A 24,253-nucleotide genomic window follows, 5' to 3' on the forward strand; every position below is an offset into this window, starting at 1 on the left:
TAGCAAAATATACCATCCTTAAAGGCTACACAACTGTCTAAAGCATCAATGAAATACAACATGTTCTCTGGCCAATCCTGTCATTCACGGGTTGCCAAATGGTGCCCTTGAGATCCTCCTCAGTTGCCCATAAAGGCTCTGAGCTGCTGCTGCCCCCCTGAGGTGGTGAGGGTGGTTACCTTTTTCTCCCTTGAAAAGTACATAGAGCTGAAGGAGGAAGTGGGGAAGAGGGACGCTCTTTCCCACTTGTTCTTTCAGCTCTATGCCCTTTTAAGGCTCCGATCAGTTCTACTGGTTCTGACTCTTACCCAGATCTATTAGAAAAGCAAAGTGTGTGTGTGTGTTTTCCCTCTTCTTCTTTTTTTGTCTTGCTGGTGGGGGGCAGTGAAGTGACCAGAGGGTGTGGTGGTGCCCATGGCACTAGCTCAAAACATTCCAATATGCACCTGGGCTTAAAAAGGTTGGTGAGCCCTGCTGTAGTTTATTTGCAGAAATCTCTCTCTGGTCTTCAGATAACGAGCAGGAAACAAGATGAGAATTAGGTCTGTAGATTAATCGGAGTGTACTTGGAGAACGCCAATGAAGACGGTTACGGTTACGGAAAGGGAAAAAAAAACTTCTGGGGAAAGATAGACGGAATTGGACATTTTAGGCCTAATTCAGCCTCAGTCTGCCAACTTGCAACATGATGCAACTTGCAACAACACTAGAGAGGTGATACAGGTAACGTACTTGAAAGCACTATGTAAGTCCCTGTTTATTACTCATGAATTGTATAGAAGCTTTTCTTATAGAATCATAGAGTTGGAAGGGGCCTATAAGACCATTGAGTCCAACCCCCTGCTCAATGCAGGAGTGCAAGGGCTTGCTTCCTGGAACAACAGGCACTGAGGTCCAAGCCTGCAATGAAAGCCAGTCCTGATCTCGGATATGTGGAGATTGTACAACTCACAGTCCTGAGTGAGAAAGGGACTGTCTGCCCATGCTCAGAGACCCTTTTTTTATCAGAGATGCGGAACCTGTGACCCTCTAGATATTATTAGAGCCCAACTCCCATCAGCCCCAGCCAGCATGGCCAATGGTCAGGGATGATAGGAGTTGTTCAGCAACATCCGGAGGGCCACAGTTTCGCCAAAGCCTGCTTTGAATGTTTGAAAAGCAAACGCTGAGATGCAGATTAGATGCACCTTGGCCCAAATTAATCTCTCTCTCTCTCTGATCTAGTTTATCTCTCCTGTTTGTGTATTCATGAATCTGGCTACCTGCATACGTGCTTATCCATTAGAGACAGGGGAGAAACTCGATTCAGTTCACATTTCAAGGCGAACCTACCAAATTCTCACTTTCCGAAACAATATGCAAACCAAAAACGCAGCCATCCTTTGAAATTCGCACTTCTCTGAATTTTGCAATTCAGTCCTCCAGCCACGGAAAAATGCACACAAATGTTTCTACTGGGTTAAAGTGAGCACATAAATGCATATATTAGTGAAAACGGCATACAAAAAACCATTATATTACAGGAAATTGCTTAGCAGAAATATGGTGTATAATAGGAAAAATTGAACATAAATGTGTATATTGGGAGAAATCCACACTAAAACACGGATGAATTTTCATTAGGACTTTTAAAAAAAATTATTTACTGATGTGGAAATGTGGACATCTGAATTTAAGATTTGGAAAAATGAGAAATGTAAACTGACAATTTGCCTATTCTCAGTATCCCTCCCTAATTCCGTTACTCTAAAGCCACAATCTGAAACACACTTATATGGGGAGTCAGCTCCTTTTTAAACTCAGCCGGCCTTATTCTCGAGTAAAACCATCCAGAGGATTGCGCTGTAAATCTACCTTTCCTGTCTTGCTATCTGTTCATAATTCTTTGCCAGTTTCTCTCTCTAAGCTGGTTCATCCCATATTATTTTGTCTGTTTGTCCAATGTCCGATGGGCTTTTAAAATGTGTGCGAGAGAGAGAGAGAGAGAGAGAGAGAGAGAGAAGCAGTGAAATTAATGCCCCTTCTAAGTCCCATTAGTGCTGACCTCTAAAGAGCTTGTGCCTCCCTTAAAAACCACTCTAGCCAAAACAGCAGTGAAACGATTGAATTAATGAAAGCAGAAAACCGTCCACTAGGCAATGATGGTGTTTCCTTCTCTCCCTTCTCTGTATCTCCCCCCTCCTTCCCAACCTTTCCTCTTCTAAATAAAGATGCTCACTGCCTCTCTCAGCGAGCTGTGCATCTTTCGTGTGCCAGTCCAGAACGTGATGACGGGAACTGGTTAGTTGGCATCAGCCAAGGTCTCTCGTGTCCTGTTTGTTTTGGTGATCTGGTTGCAGATATGGAGCCGTCAGCTTGGATTTGTACCCTGGGCACCTTCCTCCTCTTCCAAGGTAACTTGCTCTCTTTTCTTCCCTAGAACCCTGTTTTTTTTTGTTGATGATTATCCCCCCCCCCCCCGTGCGCTAAACATCCCTCGTTTCTTTTTCCTGACACGAAACGTCTCTTTACCTGTGTCTTGGAAAGAAGAAACGGAAAACCTTGCAAAAGCAGAGGGAGGTAGATCTCCTCCTTCAGCTATTCCTCCCACCCCTGAGATGGGTTCTTCTGGGATGGTCAGAATGGGTGCAAAAAAACCAATTGTGGAACATTTTGAAATCTCCCAAGGCTTTGAAATGGAACCAGGGTTTTAATTTTGTTTTTTTAAAAACCAAAAGCTTACCTCTCTTTGTCCCTGTCGTTAGGAGATCTGAAGCCTTTGTCTTCAGGACTAGATATTCTTTATCTCCAAAGTGGGGGTGGGGGTCAGCGGGGTGTGTGTGGACATCTGAATGTTTTGCTCTATAATTAGATGGGCCACTGGCCTGATCCAGCAGGCTCTTCTTATGTTCTTATGTTCTCAATTTCAAGCTGAAGTCGAGATGAAACCCTGCCTCCAGTTTGCAGCAGAAAAATTTGGAGCCTTGATTGGGCTTTTAGATATATAAAGCATTTTTTTTCTTTTTCTACTTTGCAAGAACAAAGGCAAATTTGACTGGGTCACCCACCTTTCCTGCCGCCTCATCACCAGGTTATTTCATGCCCGCTGAGTTTAATTTTATATATAGCCTCTGTTGCTTTGGAAGGTGGAAGGGAAGGCAGGCTGCCTTGTCAGTTTCGTTTAGAGTCTCAAGTTGAAAGGAGGCCACCTTATACCCTTTCTGTCTTTCTCTCTCTCCCTCCATCGCCTTCAAGGATGGATCCGGCTGGAAAACGAAGCAGACGGCTGGAGGTTTTGCCTTAGCCAAAGTGTGGGAGAACTCTAGAGAGAGACATTTCCACTCTGCCATCCTTGCTCTCATAAGGCTAGAGCTTGAGGCTCTTAGCTGAAATTGGCAGGACGGTAGAATCAGAAGCGAGGAAAAAAGAGACTGTTCCTACTTCACGCGGTGCTTAATGTTAAGGGATTGAGGGTTGAGATAGATGATTTCTATGAGTCCCCTTTTCAGCCTCTGATTTGGGACCCTGCACCTGGAGGTGGGCTCTGCAGCTGAGAAACTTGCTCTGTTGGTCAGATGAGTCTCCTTTGTTAGTCTAATAGAGTGGCCGGGTGGGCTAATGGGTCTATCAGGTGCCCATTAACTGGTGAATGGGCCAAGGAAATCCTATTGTTATTGAAACTCTTCAGGAGAAAGAGGCTTGTGTTTTTAGTTGAGTCTGAGAAAAGGGTGGGAACTGGAAAAATGCAGACAGGCTGGCTCCCTACAGTGGCTTTAGGATGCCTCCTGTAAGCCTGATGGAAAAGCAAGATCTACTGGACCGCTGATGCTTGGAACCCCTCCACCTTAAGCTCAAGTTGGAATGTGGGTAAATAAAAAACAATATTTCCTAAAAGACACCACAGTCTGCTCTAACCTTCTTTCCAAGGAAACCAAACCTTGGGTAAGCACAGGGACCCCGGAGATCTCTCGCCGCTTGGAGATTGGGGTGGTGCAAAACATTAATTGGGATTTTTACAGCCAGGAGATGTGGTGGGTGGCCGCTGGCTGTGATGCCTTTCAAAGGGGAACTGCATAAGAGGGTCTGTCAACATCTGTTTTACCCACGGTGGCTGAATGGAGCCTCCAAGTCCAGAGGCAGCGTACCTCTGAATGCTGGGGGATAGAGGCAGTCCACAGGGAGGACTCACCTTCAGGCCCAGCTTCTTGGAAACACAGGTATATCAGAAGTTGCCTTACAGCTAGTCAGACTCTTGGGTCTTTCTAGGTCAGTATGGCCTACACTGACTGGCAGCAGCTTGGCAGGGTTTCAGTCGGGATCTTTCCTGGCCCCGCCAGGAGATGCTGGCAATAGAACCCAGGACTTTCTCCCTGCAAGGCAGGTTCTGTCCCACTGAGTTATGGCACTTCCCCTTAAAATAAAGGTCAGATTCTAGTCCTCATGGTTCTGAATCAAAAAGCATCTTTAGATGGGAAAGTCGGAAACTGCCTCCTGCGGAGTCAGACCACTGATCCATCCAGCTCAGCACTGTCTACACTGACCGGCAGCGGCTCTCCAGAGGTCCAGGCAGCAGATCTTTCCTAGACTTACCTGGAGATGCCAGAGACTGAACGTGGGACCTTCTGCTAGATGCTCTACCGTTGAGCTGTGGCCCTGCCCCGAGCTTCCCAGACGCATCTGACCCCTGGAAACAAGATCCCAAATCAGGTGGACCTTTGATCGGATCCAGCAGGGCTGCTCTTGGGTCTTGATGGCTGAAAGCTAGATAACCCCATCCGCAATGCACCCTCTCTGTAATTTTTGTTTCTGTTTGTTTTTAAAACCTACCCAGCCTACTTAATTCCAACAGGCCTACCCTGAGCATGGGCGCTTCCAGATGACCTGTCTGTTGAGCTGAGCACTCGTCTTGACTTGTTTGCAGGGGGATGAGGCAACGCTGGCTGTTTAGCGATCATACGTTCTGATGTCTTGGCGGGGAGGCTGGACAAGGTTCGCGTCGGAGCAAAGGTTCTCCCACGCCTTTCCCCATTGCTTTCCTCATTGCAAAAAGCCAGAACGTTTGGGGGAAGTGGGTTTCTCGCGCAAGGCTTCCCAATCCGCTCTAATGGCGCAAACTGAATTTGCGGGCGGGTGATTGAATCCCACCCCAAAATAGCAATGGTCTAGAAGCGCCCTGAGTGTGACTAATGTTGGATACAACCTAGTATATCAGGCGTGGGGAACCTTTGGCCCTCCAGATGTTGCTGAACCACAACTCCCCTCAGCTCTAGCACGCCTGGCCAGGGAGCATGATGGGAGTTGTCGTTCAGCAACATCTGGAGAGCCAGATCCCTGCAATGTGCCTTTAACCAACAAAGCCAAGAGAATCCCTTTTTGCTTTTTTGCTTGCCATATAGAACAGGCTGCTGCAGAGCCTACGAATGCAGCACAGGGCATTTGTGCTGAGAGAGGGATCCTTGTCAAAACAGGAGTGTTACGATGGCACAAGCGTGTCTCTATTTCCACCTCTGGGGTGTGTCTGTGTGTCTCTGGTTAAGCTACTTTGGGCGTTTTACTGGTCTTCGATTCCTCTCACTCCCATGTATGTGTGTGGGGGTGGGGTGGGGTGTCAGATCTTCCAGCCTCAGGCACAGCTGGGGGACATCATTGCGTGAGCTTCCTTGGCTGACATTGCCGCTAGGAAAGCTGATAGCGGTTGTAGCAAATAATCTCTGGGCCAGAGGTTTTAAGTGAAGCCAAGGCTTGGAGATTGGCTCTCTTTTGAGCCTTTGGGCTGAAAAATTAGATCATGATCAGATCAGATCATCATCAGAGTAAATGGTGGAAACTGGTGGAAATTATTTCAATGGGGGCAGTGAATCCACTCTGGATTTTAGTCTGGACTTTCAAGCAGCTGTCCAAGGTGCTGAATTCATTGCCCTCACTGAAACCAGAGCCATCAGTCTCCACGGAGAAATGAACAAACATGACTAGCTTAGGTCCATTATTGTCAATAGGTCTGCTCTGAGTTGAACATAGTTGAATACAACCTGTTATTATTAAATTTATATACCGCTTCATGCCAAAACAGGCTTCTAAGCTGTTTATAAGTAGAAAGCAACTCTGCAGGCAAGCCCTCGGTCCTTTTCTTTTCGCCTCGGTTTCCCCCGTTGACAATAATGCTGTCTTAGCTTATGGCAGAGTGCTGGAGAACCCTTTTCAGCTGAAGGGCTCAATGCCCCCATGGGTAACCTTCCAGGGGAGGAGTGTGCGCCAGTCACTGATGGGACTAGAGACAAGAACGGGAAAGGTCTGCATAGGGGATGACGATTGATTGATTAAATTTGTTGGTTGCTTTTCTACACAAATAGGTGCACTCAAAGCGACTTACAGTGAACAAATTACAATTAAAAACCAAAAGGTTGCAAAATATATTTTAAAAGGTTAAAATAAAGCAGTACATAGGCACTGGAGCAACCCTTCTTAATGAGAATACATGACAGAAGCCCTCCAACATTAAGAACCAAATGCCTGGGAGAAGAGAAATGTTTGTACCTGATGCCCAAAGACGGATAATGATGGTGCCCGGTGTGCTTCCCTGGGGAGAGTGTTTCACAAATGGGGGGTCACCATGGAGAATGCCCCGTTCTCATGTTGATGGGGGCAGGGCGGAAAGAAAGGAACCAGCCATTACCCCAGAAAGATGCATCTGCAGCTCAGCTGTAGAGCAGAAGGCCCCCAGGTCAGTCCCCAATGGGATCTCCGGCTGGAACATCCCCTTCCTGAAACACTGCCAATCAGTGTTGACAATATTGAGATCGATGGACCAAGGGTTGGGCTCGATCTAAGGCGGCTTCCTATGCTCCTGTGACAGACATTTCCCTTCCCTTTACACTGGAGAGCTGGTGTGGTAGCCAGTGTTAGCCCTACTCAGAGTAGACCCCTTGAAATGCATGGAGATGACTAACTTAGGTTCATTAATTACTGAGTAGGATTCGCATTGGATGCAATCCGAGGAGTAGATCTTTGTGTTAACTGTGAGCTCAGGGCTGGTTTTTTTTTTTTTTTTAATGTAAACCGCTTTGGGAGATACTAAGCCATACATAAATTTTACTAAATAAATGAAAGAAACTATTTAGAAGCACACTCTGTTTCTTCATTTTAAATGTTAAGGCCATTCTTCCCACCCACCCCCAAGTCACAAATCTGGACCTGGTTCTGGCTTGCTGGATCTTGGGACTCTAGTAAAACATAAATAAATACCCACAACCCAAGATAGATCCCACAGGTCTGAAGTCTTCCGACCCTGTGCTGGAGAGGATCAGTCAATTTCTCTGCGTATGTGATTTGTAGGCTCTCGAGGAGGTATCTACCAACGGCAGCTGCTGAAAGGGTTAATGGAGAATTATACTTCCCTGGAAAGGCCGGTGGGAGACGATGCACAGCCCATCGTTGTCCACTTTACTCTGAGTCTCATGCAGATCATGGATGTGGTAAGTGTTGGACTTGCAACAGCAGAGGTCATTTGGTGTGTAACTTTCAGGTTAATTCTAGTAGTGCTGAAGTCAACTAGGCAAGAGGGAGACGGGTGGAGGTGTTGCTTAGCAACCAGGGAGAGTAGCATGATCTTTGCTGAGGTAGCATAAGCTCTGATGGTCTATGTAGTTTCGAGAGAGTTTTCCCTTTGTGTATTTGGTTTATTGCCTCCCTGCCCCATACAAGGCCTGAACTAAGACAGACAAAACCTCTCTGTTCCTTGCTCTTCAAATTATACAGTGCTTTTAAGAACATAAGAACATAAGAAGAGCCTGCTGGATCAGGCCAGTGGCCCATCTAGTCCAGCATCCTGTTCTCACAGTGGCCAACCAGGTGCCTGGGGGAAGCCCGCAAGCAGGACCCGAGTGCAAGAACACTCTCCCCTCCTGAGGCTTCCGGCAACTGGTTTTCAGAAGCATGCTGCCTCTGACTAGGGTGGCAGAGCACAGCCATCATGGCTAGTAGCCATTGATAGCCCTGTCCTCCATGAATTTGTCTAATCTTCTTTTAAAGCCATCCAAGCTGGTGGCCATTACTGCATCTTGTGGGAGCAAATTCCATAGTTTAACTATGCGCTGAGTAAAGAAGTACTTCCTTTTGTCTGTCCTGAATCTTCCAACATTCAGCTTCTTTGAATGTCCACGAGTTCTAGTATTATGAGAGAGGGAGAAGAACTTTTCTCTATCCACTTTCTCAATGCCATGCATAATTTTATACACTTCTATCATGTCTCCTCTGACCCGCCTTTTCTCTAAACTAAAAAGCCCCAAATGCTGCAACCTTTCCTCGTAAGGGAGTCGCTCCATCCCCTTGATCATTCTGGTTGCCCTCTTCTGAACCTTTTCCAACTCTATAATATCCTTTCTGAGATGAGGCGACCAGAACTGTACACAGTATTCCAAATGCGGGCGCACCATAGATTTATACAACGGCATTATGATATCGGCTGTTTTATTTTCAATACCTTTCCTAATTATCCCTAGCATGGAATTTGCCTTTTTCACAGCTGCTGCACACTGGGTCGACATTTTCATCGTGCTGTCCACCACAACCCCGAGGTCTCTCTCCTGGTCGGTCACCGCCAGTTCAGACCCCATGAGCGTATATGTGAAATTAAGATTTTTTGCTCCAATATGCATAATTTTACACTTGTTTATATTGAATTGCATTTGCCATTTTTCCGCCCATTCACTCAGTTTGGAGAGATCTTTTTGGAGCTCTTCGCAATCCCTTTTTGTTTTAACAACCCTGAACAATTTAGTGTCGTCAGCAAACTTGGCCACTTCACTGCTCACTCCTAATTCTAGGTCATTAATGAACAAGTTGAAAAGTACAGGTCCCAATACCGATCCTTGAGGGACTCCACTTTCTACAGCCCTCCATTGGGAGAACTGTCAGTTGATTCCTACTGTCTGCTTTCTGCTTCTTAACCAATTCCTTATCCACAAGAGGACCTCTCCTCTTATTCCATGACTGCTAAGCTTCCTCAGAAGTCTTTGGTGAGGTACCTTGTCAAACGCTTTTTGAAAGTCTAAGTACACTATGTCCACTGGATCACCTCTATCTATATGCTTGTTGACACTCTCAAAGAATTCTAATAGGTTACTGAGACAGGACTTTCCCTTGCAGAAGCCATGCTGGCTCTGCTTCAGCAAGGGTTGTTCTTCTATGTGCTTAGTTAATCTAGCTTTAATAATACTTTCTACCAGTTTTCCAGGGACAGAAGTTAAGCTAACTGGCCTGTAATTTCCGGGATCCCCTCTGGATCCCTTTTTGAAGATTGGCGTTACATTTGCCACTTTCCAGTCCTCAGGCACGGAGGAGGACCCGAGGGACAAGTTACATATTTTAGTTAGCAGATCAGCAATTTCACCTTTGAGTTCTTTGAGAACTCTCGGGTGGATGCCATCCGGGCCCGGTGATTTGTCAGTTTTTATATTGTCCATTAAGCTTAGAACTTCCTCTCTCGTTACCACTATTTGTCTTAGTTCCTCAGAATCCCTTCCTGCAAATGTTAGTTCAGGTTCAGGGATCTGCCCTATATCTTCCACTGTGAAGACAGATGCAAAGAATTCATTTAGCTTCTCTGCAATCTCCTTATCGTTCTTTAGTACACCTTTGACTCCCTTATCATCCAAGGGTCCAATTTTGTTCAATTTGCTCACTAAAGTGTTATCAGGACTTTTGTCTCTGGATTCCATCTATGTTATTTAAGTGACTTTGCTAACAGTGAGTTCCCGAGTGTAGATGGATTTTGATCAAAATGACAAGTTGTCTTGAAAATCTTTAAAGCCCAAATTCCACTGTAAACACTTGCTGGAGTTCCGAGTCTTAGAAGAGAGCAAGGTGTAGATTTAGGGTACTGACCTTCAGCCATTAAGTTTGAAGGCAACTGTGTTTTTAGAATTGTAAAGACGAGGGTGGACCTCTGAGTAAAGGACGCTTAATTGATTTCATCAGATGAGCTTTAATGAAATTTTCAGATGGTGTAGCAGGGACTATTTTAGAAGAGGCATTCTCTCCTGTGTGAGAATATGAGAAGAATGCCTCTTCTAAGATGGTATTTTAAGAGTCATTCTCTCTTGTGTGGGAAGGGTGTCTCTTCTAATATGGTAGTGCAAGAGGCATTCTGTTCGGTGTGAGAATATGGGAGGAATGCATCTTCTAACATATTGCAAGAGACGTTCCCTCTGGTGTGTCAGAGTGAACAGAGAATAGCTCTACTAATGTGTTGGCTGCCATCTGCAGTTTTTATAAGTATTTATAGTAAAAATATTTAACTTTTTAAAAATGTATTGCCTGTTTAATTTGGGATGTTTTTTCTGAGTCTACTAAAGAAGTTCCAGTCCTAAAAAAGACTCATCAGTTGAAGGATGCAGCCCTAGAAAAGATTTTAACTTGTTGCTGAAAATGTCCCTTAAAAATGGAGCATTTAACATGATGGAAATTCTACGCCAAAGCAACTGAATTTCTGCCACATGGAAAACATTCTGTAAATTTAGTGGCATTTGAATCTTTGAGTTCTTAATCGGGGTTACAAAATTGTCCATGCATCTTTGCATCTTAAATATGGGATTTCGGTGGGACTTGTAGCTTGTGTGAAGGAAGTGTCTTCCCCCTTATTTGCTTTCTAAAATTCCTTGCCCCTTTGCTCCTGATCCTTTAATTTTTTCCATTTTTCTTATTTGCAGGATGAGAAAAACCAAGTTTTGACTACCAATGTCTGGCTGCAGATGGTAAGCTCATGGTTTGGGGTTTTTTGAAGGGCAAAGGATCCAGATGCACCTTTACCAGTGTCATTAACTGAGTTGTGTCAATCTATCTGGCAGAGTAGCTCTTCTGATCTTAGCAGCTCAGCTCTTGCAAAGCTCATCTTGTTTGACCCCATACAGCGGCAGTTTCTGATCCTGGCAGCTCAGCTCTTTCATAACTAACTCTATTTGCCCCAAATAGTGATTGCTTCTGGATGTTGCGGCTCAGCTCTTGCCAAGCTCACTTTCTTTGCCCCCAAATTGGTGGGACTGAGCAGCTCAGCTGTGGCAAAGTGTAACTTGGTTGCGCCAAATGTTGGTAACAATTGTGATGCATTGAATCACTTCATATGAAGGCGACACGAGGGCCACTTCTTCAACAAACTAAATATTGGCAAGGTCCCTTGAACGCTGCTCTCTTTCTCTCTTCAGTACTGGTATGATCATTACTTGCGGTGGAACGAATCGGAATACCCGGGCGTGAAAACTCTGCGGTTCTCTGCTGACCGGATTTGGACACCTGACATCCTTTTGTACAACAGGTGGGATGTTTTCTGGCTTTCCTTGTTCCTTTTTCATCCCCTGGATGATCCAGATGGCTAGTAAGTGGGGACCCGCAAGAGCCGGGCAACAGACTGTCCCAGAGGCAAGAACCTCTGAGGGAAGGGGGACGTAGCTCAGTGGCAGAACTCCTGCTTTGCATGCAGAAAGTCCCAGGTTCAACCTGCAATGGTATCACCAGGTAAGGCTAGGAATGTCCCCTGTCTAGGACTCTGCTTTAAAAAAAGACATTATATATACATATATATATAAACCCAGTTTAAAACAACATGCATGCATGAGATAATTCACATCCAATACAGGCACCCTCTGGGATAGCTGGAAGGTTTGTTTAGATGCCTTTATTAATAATAAACTTCTTCTGCCAGCAACTGTGGATATTAAATATGATACTCCAAGGGGCTGGCCCTGCGTGTCTGCTTCCTCTTCCCGACTCTCCGTTTTGCCTGTTATAGAACTGAGCAGAGAAAAAGATGGGGGCCAAACTAGAACAAGCTTTCTCTGCCGGCCATTGTCCCTGCCTCCACCTACTGTTGGGCACCAGCCTCAGTGGGACACCAGCTTACCATCGCAAGGAGAATTTCAGCCCTCAGTAGGCGTCAGTCAGTCTGGAGCAACACTGAATTGGTGCCCCCAGGACCTAGTGGTTAGCCAGTTGCAGGAATGTTCATTTCTCTGCTTTTCAGTCGAGGCAGCTGGGAAAGAAGTCCGACTCCGGTTTTCACAGGGCCTCTTCCTCCTACTCTCATCCCTGTATATCTTTCTTCCCAGTGCCAATGAAGATTTTGACTCCACTTTCCACACTCACGTCTTGGTCAACTCCAGCGGCTACTGCCAGTGGCTGCCCCCAGGTGAGATGGACGTGGGCCCCAAAACTGAGCCGGTTTGAGTGTTACACAGCCGGAAGGGTGGGATGTACATTTCTCTATAGATTAATTCATCCATCGCATCCTCATACCTTGAGGAGGATGGATGGGGTGCAGCGGAGATGGGTGGTTCAAATGGCAGCAGAATCCACTCCGGGTATTAGTCTGAATTTTTCAAGGAGTTGCCCAAGGTGCTGAAAGCCTCCACTGATGGGGTGGCCACTGATGCATGTGGCGCCTTCTAGATGTTGTTGATGGACTGCAGCTCCTGTTATCATCCCTGACCGTTGGTCAAGCCGGCTGATGGGAAGTGGAGTCCAGCAACATCTGGAAGGCACCCAGTTGGGAATGGGATGTTGCACGAGGTACAAATGAGATGCTTTATTGGTGTTTTTAATGATGTTATTATAGCCTTGTACGTTGATATGAAGCCTCTGAAATGCTGTGCAGCTCTGAAGTAATAGCTTTTATGACAATGGTTATGAATAAATTAGTAGTAGTATTTATTAGATTTATTAGTAGCTTGTTGCCGGAAGGTCTCCAAGCGACTTGCAACAATGTAAGTTAAGTTAGAGCTCCCCCTGGTGGTATTTTTAAAAGCAGCTTGTTGGTGTGTGTGTAGCAGGGAAATCAGCTAATAATCAACGTCCTCTCCCCCTGCCATCTTCCCTTGTGCTTCTGTTACAATTTAACTTCTGTTTGAGCGGCGCGCCCATTTTAACTCCACTCCTTGCCCCTGCAGGCATCTTGAAAAGCACGTGTCGAATCGACGTCCGTTGGTTCCCCTTTGACACCCAGAAGTGCGACCTCAAATTCGGCTCCTGGACATACGACGGCTGGCTGCTCGACCTGCGGATGCTGGAGATGGACACGTCTGGCTACGTGGCCAATGGCGAGTGGGACCTTGTGGGTAAGGGAATACCTGTGTCATACCCTGTATCAAGGTTCTAGACCTCAGGGGCCCTCTCTTCTCTGGATCAGGGATGTGCTAGAATTCCTCTCACTTCAGATTTAGTACCAAATTGTCCACTAATTTGCTTAATCTTTATCATTGTGGAACAGATTTTTATGTAGTGATTTCCTGCAGCTATTTTGGAAGTTTAGAATTTTAATTTAATTTAATTTATTTTATTTAATTTATATGTTTTTTTTTAATTTAATCTTATGTTTATTTTCTTTTACTCTGTTTTTAAATATGTTTTATAATTGTATGCGCAATACACACTTGCTTGTATTTTAAATATTGTGGTTTTATCGTGTTGTACACCGCCCTGGGAGCTGTTAGCTATAGGGCGGTTTAGAAATGCAATAAAATAAAATAAATAAATAAAATAAATTTTAAGAACAATAATTTTATTGATATTTCCTTTAAGAACGTAGGGAGCTGATTCATACTGTGTCAGACCATGGGTCCATCTGGTTCAGTATTGTATACACTGACTGGCAGCAGCAGTTGTCCAGTGTTTCAGGCACGATTCTCTCCTAGCCATACCCGGAGATGCTGGGAACTGTGCTGGGACCTTATATATGCAAGGCAGATGCTCTGCCACCGAGCTATGGCCCTTCCATTCATCAATATTTCCTTTCGTTTATCGATATTTCCTTTCAAGCTATCAATATTTAAACATATAGATATTTCTTTTGACATTCTCAGCGTTTCCTTTCAAAATACTGATGTTGTTGTTGTTGTTATATGCCTCCAAGTTGATTATGACTTATGGCGACCCTATGAATCAGTGACCTCCAAGAGCATCTGTCATGAACCACCCTGTTCAGATCTTGTAAGGTCAGGTCTGTGGCTTCCTTTATGGAATCAATCCATCTCTTGTTTGGCCTTCCTCTTTTTCTACTCCCTTCTGTTTTTCCAAGCATTATTATCTTTTCTAGTGAATCCTGTCTTCTCATTATGTTTCCAAAGTATGATAACCTCAGTTTCATCATTTTGGCTTCTAGTGATAGTTCTGGTTTAATTTGTTCTAACACCCAATTATTTGTCTTTTTTGCAGTCCATGGTATCCTCAAAGCTCTTCTCCAACACCACATTTCAAATGCATTGATTTTTCTCTTATCCGCTTTTTTCACTGTCCAACTTTCACTTGCATACATAGAGATCGGAAATACCATGGTCTGAATTATCCTGACTTTAGTGTTCAGTGATACGTCTTTACATTTGAGGACCTTTTCTAGTTCTCTCACAGCTGCCCTCCCCAGTTCTAGCCTTCTTCTGATTTCTTGACTATTGTCTCCATTTTGGTTAATGGTTGTGCCAAGGTATTGATAACCTTGACAAGTTCAATGTCCTCATTGTCCACTGTAAAGTTGCATAAATCTTCTGTTGTCATTACTTGAGTCTTTTTGACGTTCAGCTGTAGTCCTGCTTTTGTGCTTTCCTCTTTAACTTTCATCAGTATTCGTTTCAAATCATTACTGGTTTCTGCTAGTAGTATGGTATCGTCTGCATATCTTAAATTATAGATATTTCTCCCTCCAATTTTCACACTTCCTTCTTCTTGGTCCAATCCTGCTTTCCGTATGATATGTTCTGCGTATAGATTAAATAAATAGGGTGATAAAATACATCCCTGTCTCACACCCTTTCCGATGGGGAACCAATCGGTTTCTCCATATTCTGTCCTTACAGTAGTCCCTTGTGCAGAGTATAGGTTGCGCATCAGGACAATCAGATGCTGTGGCACCCCCATTTCTTTTAAAATACTGATATTAATATCAATATTTTTTTTGCAAGAGGGGGAAAACCCAGATCAGTAAAAGCAGCAGTTAACGGACAAAGAACAGACTCAAATTGACACCAACCTGTTAGGTTGATGGAATGCTCTTGGATCGGCACCTGCCAACAGCACCCATCCGTGCGCTGATCAGCCTTTGCCAACATGAAGACTCGCTAAGGGCCAAATTAAGTACATAGAATCATAGAATAGTAGAGTTGGAAGGGGCCTGTAAGGCCATCAAGTCCAACCCCCTGTACAATGCAGGAATCCAAATCAAAGCATCCACAACAGATGGCTGTCCAGCTGCCTCTTGAATGCCTCCAGTGTCAGAGAGCCCACTACCTCTCTAGGTAATTGATTCTGTTGTTGTATGGCTCTAACAGTTAGGAGGTTTTTCCTGATGTCCAGTCGAAATCTGGCTTCCTGCAACTTGAGCCCATTATTCCATGTCCTGCACTCTGGGACGATCGAGAAGAGATCCCGGCCCTCCTCTATGTGACAACCTTTCATGTACTTGAAGAGTGCGATCCTATCTCCCCTCAGTCTTCTCTTCTCCAGGCTAAACATGCCCAGTTCTTTCAGTCTCTCCTCATGGGGCTTTGTTTCCAGTCCCCTGATCATCTCTGTTGCCCTCCTCTGAACCCGTTCCAGTTTGTCTGCATCCTTCTTCTGAGATCTTTTCTGCCAGTGTGCCTCTGGGAGTTGTAATAGTTTGCTCTTTGAGACAGCTGTCAGGAATTGCCCTTCAGCTGCAAATTTCCTCGGAGAAAAGGTGGGATAGAAATGTGCTAAATAAATACGGGAGGCAGGATGCTGAAGTCGATAGGGCTTTGGTCTGATCCAGTAGAGCTTTTCTTACATAGCTATGACCATCAGGTTGCCCCATAGTCTACCTGAAGCTCTCTTCCACCCTCTCTCTCTGGTTGGAAAGGAAACCCTTCTCTATGTGACAACCTTTCATGTACTTGAAGAGTGCTATCGTATCTCCCCTCAGTCTTCTCTTCTCCAGGCTAAACATGCCGAGTTCTTTCAGTCTCTCCTCATGGGGCTTTGTTTCCAGTCCCCTGAACATCTCTGTTGCCCTCCTCTGAACCATAATAAGAGCCACACTGGATCAGGCCAGAGACCCACCTAATCCACCATCCTCTTCTCACAGATGCCTCGGGAAACCTGCAAGCAGGACCTGAGCACCGCAGCCCTCTCCTCTCCTTGCATTTAAAGCTAGACACGCGTTTAACACGTAACAGGCAGATGCATGTCTACTTTTTCCTACAGCCCTCATAGATGTTGCTAGACTGTACCTCCCATCATCCTTGGCCACACCGGCAGGGGCTGACAGGAGTTGAGCAACATTTGGGGGGCACCAAGTTGCCGAAGGCTGCTCTGGATTGTCACCGTTCACTTCCTTGTTTTGAAACGACAGATTGTACCAAAGCGCAGAAGATGTATCTGTGCGGAGCTGCGTTGGTCCTGTGTCCTGACCTCAAAGGCGGGGTGGGTAAGGCAGATGATTGTGGCCTTGCCGGCGACTCAGAGGCTTTTGAGGCTGGGAAAACAAGGATCTGAAAAAACCCAAAAGCGACAGACTCACCTGGGTGGCCCGTATATGCCGACACCATCTTTCTCCTCCCTCTGATAGGTGTACCCGGCAGCCAGAACAAAGTTTTCTATGAGTGCTGCCGGGAGCCCTACCTGGACGTCACCTTTGCAGTGACCATGCGCCGGCGGACGCTCTATTATGCGCTCAACATGCTGGTCCCTTGTCTGCTTCTCTCCGCTATGACCTTCCTCATGTTCCTCTTACCCGCCGATTCCGGGGAGAAGATTTCTCTGGGTAAGCAGTTCTTCTTAATCGGCAGGGAGAACGTAGGAAGGGACCTTGAACGGAGTTACACCCATTGGTCCCATCTAGCTCAGTATTGTCCACACTGACCGGCAGTGGCTGTCCAGGGTTTCAGGTAGGAGCCCTTCCCTGCTCTACCTGGAGATGCCCTTGGGGATTGAACTTGGGACCTTCTGCAGGCTACAGCCCTTTCCCCAGAAGTGGGAGGTGAGGTGGAAGAGGAGGAGCTGGGTGGCCGGCGGGGTGCAGTTTACGGTGCAGCTTGGGGAGAGATGGAGGATGGAAATGAGGGGCTTTTTGGTAGCCTGGCTTGTCACAGGGTTGCAGGGTGGGCAAAAACCGAAATGCTTGAAGGAAACCTACTTAATTTAGCGCCATTTTAATAAACGCAGCATTTTAATTTTTTAACGAACAAGGTGCCTCCCAGTCATCTCTCTGGACTCATTTCATGGAGGAAAAGGCTCTCAGTCTCCTGCTACCTCCTCTGTCGGAGGCAGTATGCCTTTGAATGCCAGTTCCTGGAAACCAGAGGAGGAGAGAGTGCCGCTGTTGCGCTCAGGTCCTGTTTGGGAGCTTCTTCTTAGAGCATCTGTCTGGCCACTGGGAGAACAGGAGCCTGGACTAGATGGGCCACTGGCCTGATCCGGCCACCGGGCTCTTCTGAGGCTCTTGTGCCCTGCAGAAGGCAGTCAGAGGTTGACCTCCCACTGAGCAAGTGAGCTGAATTTTGCCTGCATGGCTTCCCCCCCCCCGGTTAACTTGTGGGAGAAAGGGACTAGAAGCTTAGGGCTGTATCCAACAGGGGGTCATATTTGGAGAAGATCCATTAAAATGAATGGATGCGACTAAATTAGTTCCAGTAATTTCGATGGGCCTACTCTGAGTAGAACACTTAGTTTAAAAGAAAAGAAGGTGATTAGGCTGGATCAGCCTGACTTTCCCCTAGGGGGAGAATGAAGTTTTGGGTCATCACTATGACAGCTTGGGATCAGGAGGGCAGCTTGCCCCACCCAGCTCTGGCCTCCCCAATCCTCCCACACACGCTTTGAAGTCTCGTTGTGATTTTTGACTGCCTACATCCTGATTATTTCCCGTTTCAAATCCTTAAACCCCTTGGGTGTGAAGCACTTCGCAGATATTATCTTGGCGGATTCTTACAACAGCCCTGTGAGGAAGGTCAGTATTGGTTGTACCCATATTGCAGACAAGAGGACTGAGGCTGAGAGAAGAGACGAGGCTTGTGTGAGGCCGGGGACCCTCATGGCAGGCCCTTCCTGGCTTTATGCCCCTTGCTCTGAAATCTGTCTCTGAAGGTCAGTGGGAGTGACCTCTGCTTTCCCCCTCGCAGGCATCACTGTGCTCCTCTCGCTCACCGTCTTCATGTTGCTTGTGGCTGAGGTCATGCCGGCCACCTCGGACTCCATTCCGCTCATAGGTATGGGAGGGTGGGCCTGGGCAGGGATTGGTCTGGGACAGGGTGGGCAGTGCTTAATCCTCAGAGGGGCTTGAAAGGCTTGTGTCGCCTGCCCTTTCCTCTCTGCTCCGAAACATGGCAGAGGCAGGCTGCGGTTGGCACTCTGCGCATGTTTAGGGACCACACGGATATTTAAAGCTATCGTGTGAGGGAGATGGCTGGAGGCTGTAGATCAGGAGAGGGGAAACATTGAGTCCAGAGGCTAAATGTGGCCCAAGGTTCCCTTCCCGTTTATAGCCCTTCTCTCTGGCCTGCTTGCGTGTGTTTTTTTGGTGGTTATAGTTTATTCCTTTATTTTTGTGTACATGAATACCACCTTATCACATGCATGAATACCACCTTACATTTGCTCTCCTCCCACTTCCACTCTGAAGTGGTGTAATCCAGCTAGACGGACACTGTGTGATTGTGCTGGTCAAGTAGCTTGGTACAGTATTGCTAAGGTTGCCGGCTTTCTCCCCCTCCCCTTCCTGTCAGATGTTTGTGCCTTAGCAGCTGAACGAGTAGCAGAAATGCAGCAGATTTTCCCTCTCCCAAAAATCTGATCCTCAGTGTAGACTGCTGCTGTACCTGGAAGTTCCATTTAAGTATCCCATCTCCCACCTATCGATAACGCCTGTCCCTCCATGGATTTCAACTGTTCTGCGTTGTGTGTAGTTTTTCATTTTTCCAGCCTTAAACTCAGCTCACTATTTGTCTGCATGTTTTTTTAAAAAAAAGTAACTACAAAAATTCATCAGCACATTTTTCTGAGTGTATGTATTTTTGCAAGCGAACTTCCCAAATCTAATGCATTTTGGTATGCTATTTTCACTAACGTGTGCATTTTCATCTAGTGGTTTACCCTAATGTACACATCTGAGTACACATTTTTTGGCAGGAGAGCCTCATTGCAAAAAAAATTGAGAGGATTTTTCGATTCGCGTATTGTTTCAGGAAGTGTGAATTAAGTGGGATTGTGCTAACATGTGAACCAAATTGAATTTTCTCTGCCATCCCTACCACTGAGCCCAACATGAGAGCCTTTTTCTCCCCACCTCTAGGGCAGTACTTTGCCAGTACCATGGGCATGGTGAGCCTCTCTGTGGTCGCCACAGTCTTTGTGCTTCGGTACCATCACCACGACCCTGACGGTGGCTGCGTGCCAAGATGGGTGAGTTTCTTTTAAACTTCAAATTCAGGATCATCGCTTTTTTTTTTCTTTTTGCTGAACGTAGTGGGCCGAAGCCTCTTTTAAAGTGGCATCATACCCCTTTAAACAGTCATAGCCTCCCCCAAAGAATCCTGGGAAACTGTCATTCATTCAGAGTGCTGACAGTTGCTAGGAGAACAGTCCCTGGCGACCTTCATAATGTAACAGTTCCCAGGATTCTCTAAGTGGTATTCAATGGGTGCTCTGAATGGGTGGCATGGATCTGACCAAAGAGAGTAAAGAGCGTTCCCTAGAAAGACAGGTTGACTGTTAAACTGCTCTAGGAAACGTAGCTCTGTGAGGGTAACTCAACCCCTTTAACAAACTACGGCTCCTAGGATTCTTTGGGGGAAAGCCACGCCTGTTTAAAGTGGTACAGTAGGGCCCCACTCATACGGTGGGTTACGTTCCGGACTCCCGCTGAAAAGCGAAAACCGCTGAAAAGCGGAACTCATTGAATAGAATGGTGTGCAATGCCCGAAAACCGCCGTAAAAGCGGAACAAGCACCGTATGAGTGGGGCGTTAGTCTAATTGCGTCTAATTGAGACTGCCGCATTAGCGAAGCACCGTAAAACGAAGCGCCGTAAAGCGGGTCCCTACTGTATAAGAGTGCTGTAAATGTACGGTGCAGATGTGGCCTTAGCCCTATTCAAAGGAGACCCACTGAAATTAGTGGACCTAAGGGGTGTCTTCTTTTGAGTCAGGTTAACGATGGCTACAGCCCAGTAGTCTGATTCTGCTTGTGCCCTCTTGGGGCCCAGCTCTACACTCACTTACCATGAAGCAAGGAGCCACGCGTCTTGCTTCCCCTCAACTAATCATGGGTGCAGGGAAGGCGGACCGTGGGAACGGGAGGCTTGTCTCTTCGCTAAGGCATTCTTAATCTGTGGAATTCGCGTCTACAAGAGGTGGTGGAGGCCATGCGCTTGGATGGCTGCAAGAGAGGATTAGAGAAATTCATGGAAGAGGAGAAGGCTGTCATTAGCTACTAGCCATAAGGGCTAGCTTCTCCCTCCACTGTCGGAGGCCGTGTGACTCTGAATAACACCCGTTGCTGGGAATCGCCGGTGGGGAGGGTTGCTGTTGAGCACTGGTCCTGCTTGTGGGCTTCCCAGAAGAGGTGTCTGATTGACCAGTGAGAACAGGATGCTGGAGGAGATGAGCCACTGGCCTGATCGAGCAGCCAGGCTCTTCCGATGTTCTTATGCTCACCTCAGCGGCCATCAGAGCGGAGATTCACCCCACCGTGCCACGTCTCTGAGCCACTGGAAGAAAGGTCTTTGTGGGCTCCAGGTTCCTCCACGGCAATCTCCGTCCATGGTGGCTCTACGACGTCAGTTAGGCAGTGGAATCCGCTCTGGGTTTTTGTCCAAACTTTCAGGGAGCTGTATGAAGTGTTCAGCAGCTGCCAGCTGTGCACTAAGCAGATGTCTAGTTTTAGGTGTTTTCACGTTTTGTTTTATCACTTCTGTGTATGCTGTCGGAAGGGTGGGATAGAACTATAAATGATGATGATGATAATATGGCCCTTGTTCTCCCCTGGCTGCGTAACCATTAGCACGAAGCCATCATGCTTGCCTTCCTTTCTTCATCATCTTAAATGCGACCTGTTTGCCACATGTATGCAATTCTCGGCTGAACACTTCTTTCTGCTTCTCAAAACTTGCGAGTTTAGATTTAGCAGTGGTTAAACTTCCCTGCTGTGCTAAATGTAGCTAACTTCGTGATGGCCCTGCAGGGTTGACTGAAAAACAAAAGAAGATTTCTTGCTCTTGACTTGGTGGTTTCCCAAGTGACGGCGGACACACTCCCTGGGAGGCCTGTCCCGTCTTCCCATCCCTTGCTTGGCCCTTCCTGCTTTCTGGGTCCCACAGCAAATGTAGTCCCTGTTTCCCCCGCCTCCTCCATAAACTTGGTTCCGCTTATTTCACTGCTTTCTCATCTCCGTGCAGGTGCAAGTGGTGGTCTTGCGCTGGGGCGCCTGGCTGCTCCGCATGCGCCAACCCGGGGAGGAGCTGGCGGGGCGGCCACGCTGCGCCCCCAGCCTGCTGAGCTGCAGTTCAGACAACAGCGAAGGCGGCAGCACGCCAACCCGGCAGGCCCTGCCACCTGTTCCCATTGCCAATGGCAATCTTGCCTACTCGGGCGTCCTGCCAGTGCTGCTCCCAGCCAAGCCCCCGGATGTGCCACGCCCTTTCCTTCCGTCACCACCGGCTTCTACCCCCGAAGAACTGCTTGCTGCTCCCGAATTGGGCCACATCTTGCAGGAGCTGCGCTATGTGGCTCGGCATTTCCGGTGCCGAGATGCCGCTCATGCCGCCTGCGGCCAGTGGAAGTTCGTGGCCGCCGTCGTGGACCGGCTCTGCCTTGTTACCTTTGGCCTCATCCACATCGTCTGCTCCATTGGCATCCTTATGGCTGCGCCCAACTTCCCCGAGGCCATCACGAAGGATTTCCTGTGACGTTGGGCCAACAAAACGGCAGGTTTTGCCAAGGCCTAGCTTCCGGCTTTCTACTGTGCCCTCCCGCACCCCCCTCCAGCAACAGGCCGCTGCTGGAGTCTTCCTGTGAGGCCTAACAGGACAGGGATCGCTGTGGACAAGCAGGCTTGCATGCAGCAGCGTTGCCTGTACTTCAGACCCACCTAGGAATGCTGTTTGCAAACTCTGCATACTACTGTGGATGACAACATTGATGCCCCACGCCCCATGGCGAGTCTTTAACCCCCAATGAGAAGGATTTCAAATTCCAACTCCATCACTCTGTTGTTGGCTTTTTTTGTTTTGAGGAGGGCGGGGAATTGCTTCCTGCTTGAGCCTTTGAGGATTTCGTGGAGACCCTTCGCTCAGTTCAGTTGTGTGTCCTTGCAAGGTATATATGCCTCCCCCTATGGATTGTAGCCAGAGATTCAAGTCTTGCCTCGGCCTTGAGCAAGGTCACTCTCTTCCTCTTTGCCTCAGTTCTCCCATGCTGTAAAATGGGAACATACTGAGCTTTATCGTCTTGTCATGAAGACAAAGGATGCAATAAAGTTTCTGGAAGTTGCTTTTGTAACTGAAGAGTACTTGTACAGATGTAGAGATGCTCTTGAGAAGTGCTTATTTTCTGTGTGTGTTTAAACATTTTGATTCCCTGAATCTGGGGCTGTTTTCTTTGTTTTGTACAGATCTAACTCCCCCTCTTTAAAAAAAAAAAGAACCGTGATGAATGTTCAGATGTTCACAGTTCTGTGTATGTTAACAAGTTTTTGTTAAATGCAGTGCCAAACGTGAGAATATATCTTTCCGTTTTGATATTGTGTGTATGTGAGCTTTCTGAACTCCCCATCCCCAAGACCTTCTTTGGAGTGGCATTACAAAGGCAAAGTCTTGTTACCAGTTAGGGCAGACACATACAAGCTTTTTTTTTAACAGACCCACCCTTCCATAGCGGCAGCAAAAAGGAAAATATTAGCAGAATCCCTTAGGGGATCCCTTCCATAGTACTGTAACACATGAAAGCGATGGCAACGTATAATAGATTGGATTTGCTTTTCGTTTAATTTTATTTAGACAGAAAAAAATTAAATTATTAAAAGTAAACGGCAATAAATAATCAATAACTTAAGCATTGATATCGTCTGAAACATATAATTCAACTCTTCATTTTTTCAAAATCCCCCATCACTAAAAGTTCTTCTGATCTTGGCTTTCCCTCCCTTTTGTCCTTCTAAATAAAACGACGAACTAGTAAACCCACCTCCCACACTAGTAGAGGAAATAAAAGGGAAAAAAGGGAGACAGAACAAGAGAGGGAGAGAGAAAGAAATTCCTTATAATCCTCTAAAAATCAGAAAAGGTAAAATGGTGATGCATTGAAACCTTTTTTAAAAAATTTAATTGCAGCTAATTGCAATGGAATTATTTACAATTACTGGATCAGCAAAAGAGACTTGTAAACATATATTTTTCTTATTTTTCTTCTCTTTCTTTTATCGTTACCTTGATTTCAGAGCGCTTGTGGGCACGAGAGGTTTCTGAGCATGGGCAGAGATCATATTTTGATTTCTTCCCTGCCCATGTCCCTATGTAGACAAAGGTAAAAATAAAGAGGGTTTTAAGGACCGGTTCAGGGGTAGTGGGGGGGGGGGAGGGCAGGATGAGGCCTGCAAATTTTTTCTTTGAGATGGAGCACGAGAGAAAGTCACGTGAACGTTTGGGCTATGAGGTTGTAGGGTTAACTATGCACACACACTGAGCTGTTCAAGAGGGGAGTGTGTGTGTGTAAGCAGTCAAGAAAAGTACTTGGGGGGGTGCAAGGGTGGTGTTTGGTGGAGCCGAAAGCTGGCGTGTGGGTCATACATCCAGTTCCGAAAAGGAAAGACTCCTGAGAAATAGGGGGTGTGGATTGGGACCGAATATCCTGCAATGGCAAACACCCTTGAATTGCCCTCGCTGGTGAACGGAGAGTCTCCTAAACGCAATAAGGTCTGAACCGCAGCTCTGGATTTCAGCACTGTGTGACAGCTGAGTGTATAACATGGGTTGCGGCAGGACAATCAGCCACAGCGCGTTCAGATTCTGTTCTTGAAGATACGAAGGTTGACTCCCCCCCCCCCCCGGTGCCAAAGAAAGAATTATTCAAAGGGAAATGAGCAGAAAGATATAAGCTGTAAACAGAGCTGGGAGAAAATTTGGTGGTGTAGTTGTTTTTAAAACGTCGTCTTGGAATCTGTAAGGATCCCCATCTGAAAAACTGGGCAGCCATCAAGTACGAGTTGGGCGCGTGTGTGTGATGATTCTCCCTTTGAGGTGCTTCAAAAAGAGACTGAGTTGCGGGGGGGGGTTGCAGCGGGAAGGAGAA

General features: G+C 46.5%; 1 protein-coding gene across 1 annotated transcript; it reads left to right on the forward strand.

Moving 5' to 3' along the window:
- Nucleotides 1-10,659: 10,659 nt before the first annotated feature.
- Nucleotides 10,660-22,587, forward strand: LOC133375247 (neuronal acetylcholine receptor subunit alpha-7-like). The gene is made up of 8 exons (XM_061606928.1): nt 10,660-10,730; nt 11,178-11,287; nt 12,078-12,157; nt 12,915-13,082; nt 16,541-16,735; nt 18,093-18,179; nt 19,262-19,371; nt 21,364-22,587. Exons 1-8 carry the CDS (start codon nt 10,728-10,730, stop codon nt 21,871-21,873), a joined length of 1,263 nt encoding a protein of 420 aa, XP_061462912.1. The 5' UTR covers nt 10,660-10,727; the 3' UTR covers nt 21,874-22,587.
- The last annotated feature ends 1,666 nt before the right edge of the window (nt 22,588-24,253 follow it).

The sequence above is a fragment of the Rhineura floridana genome, chromosome 22 (assembly GCF_030035675.1).
Source record: "Rhineura floridana isolate rRhiFlo1 chromosome 22, rRhiFlo1.hap2, whole genome shotgun sequence".
In the NCBI taxonomy this organism is placed as follows: domain Eukaryota; kingdom Metazoa; phylum Chordata; class Lepidosauria; order Squamata; family Rhineuridae; genus Rhineura; species Rhineura floridana.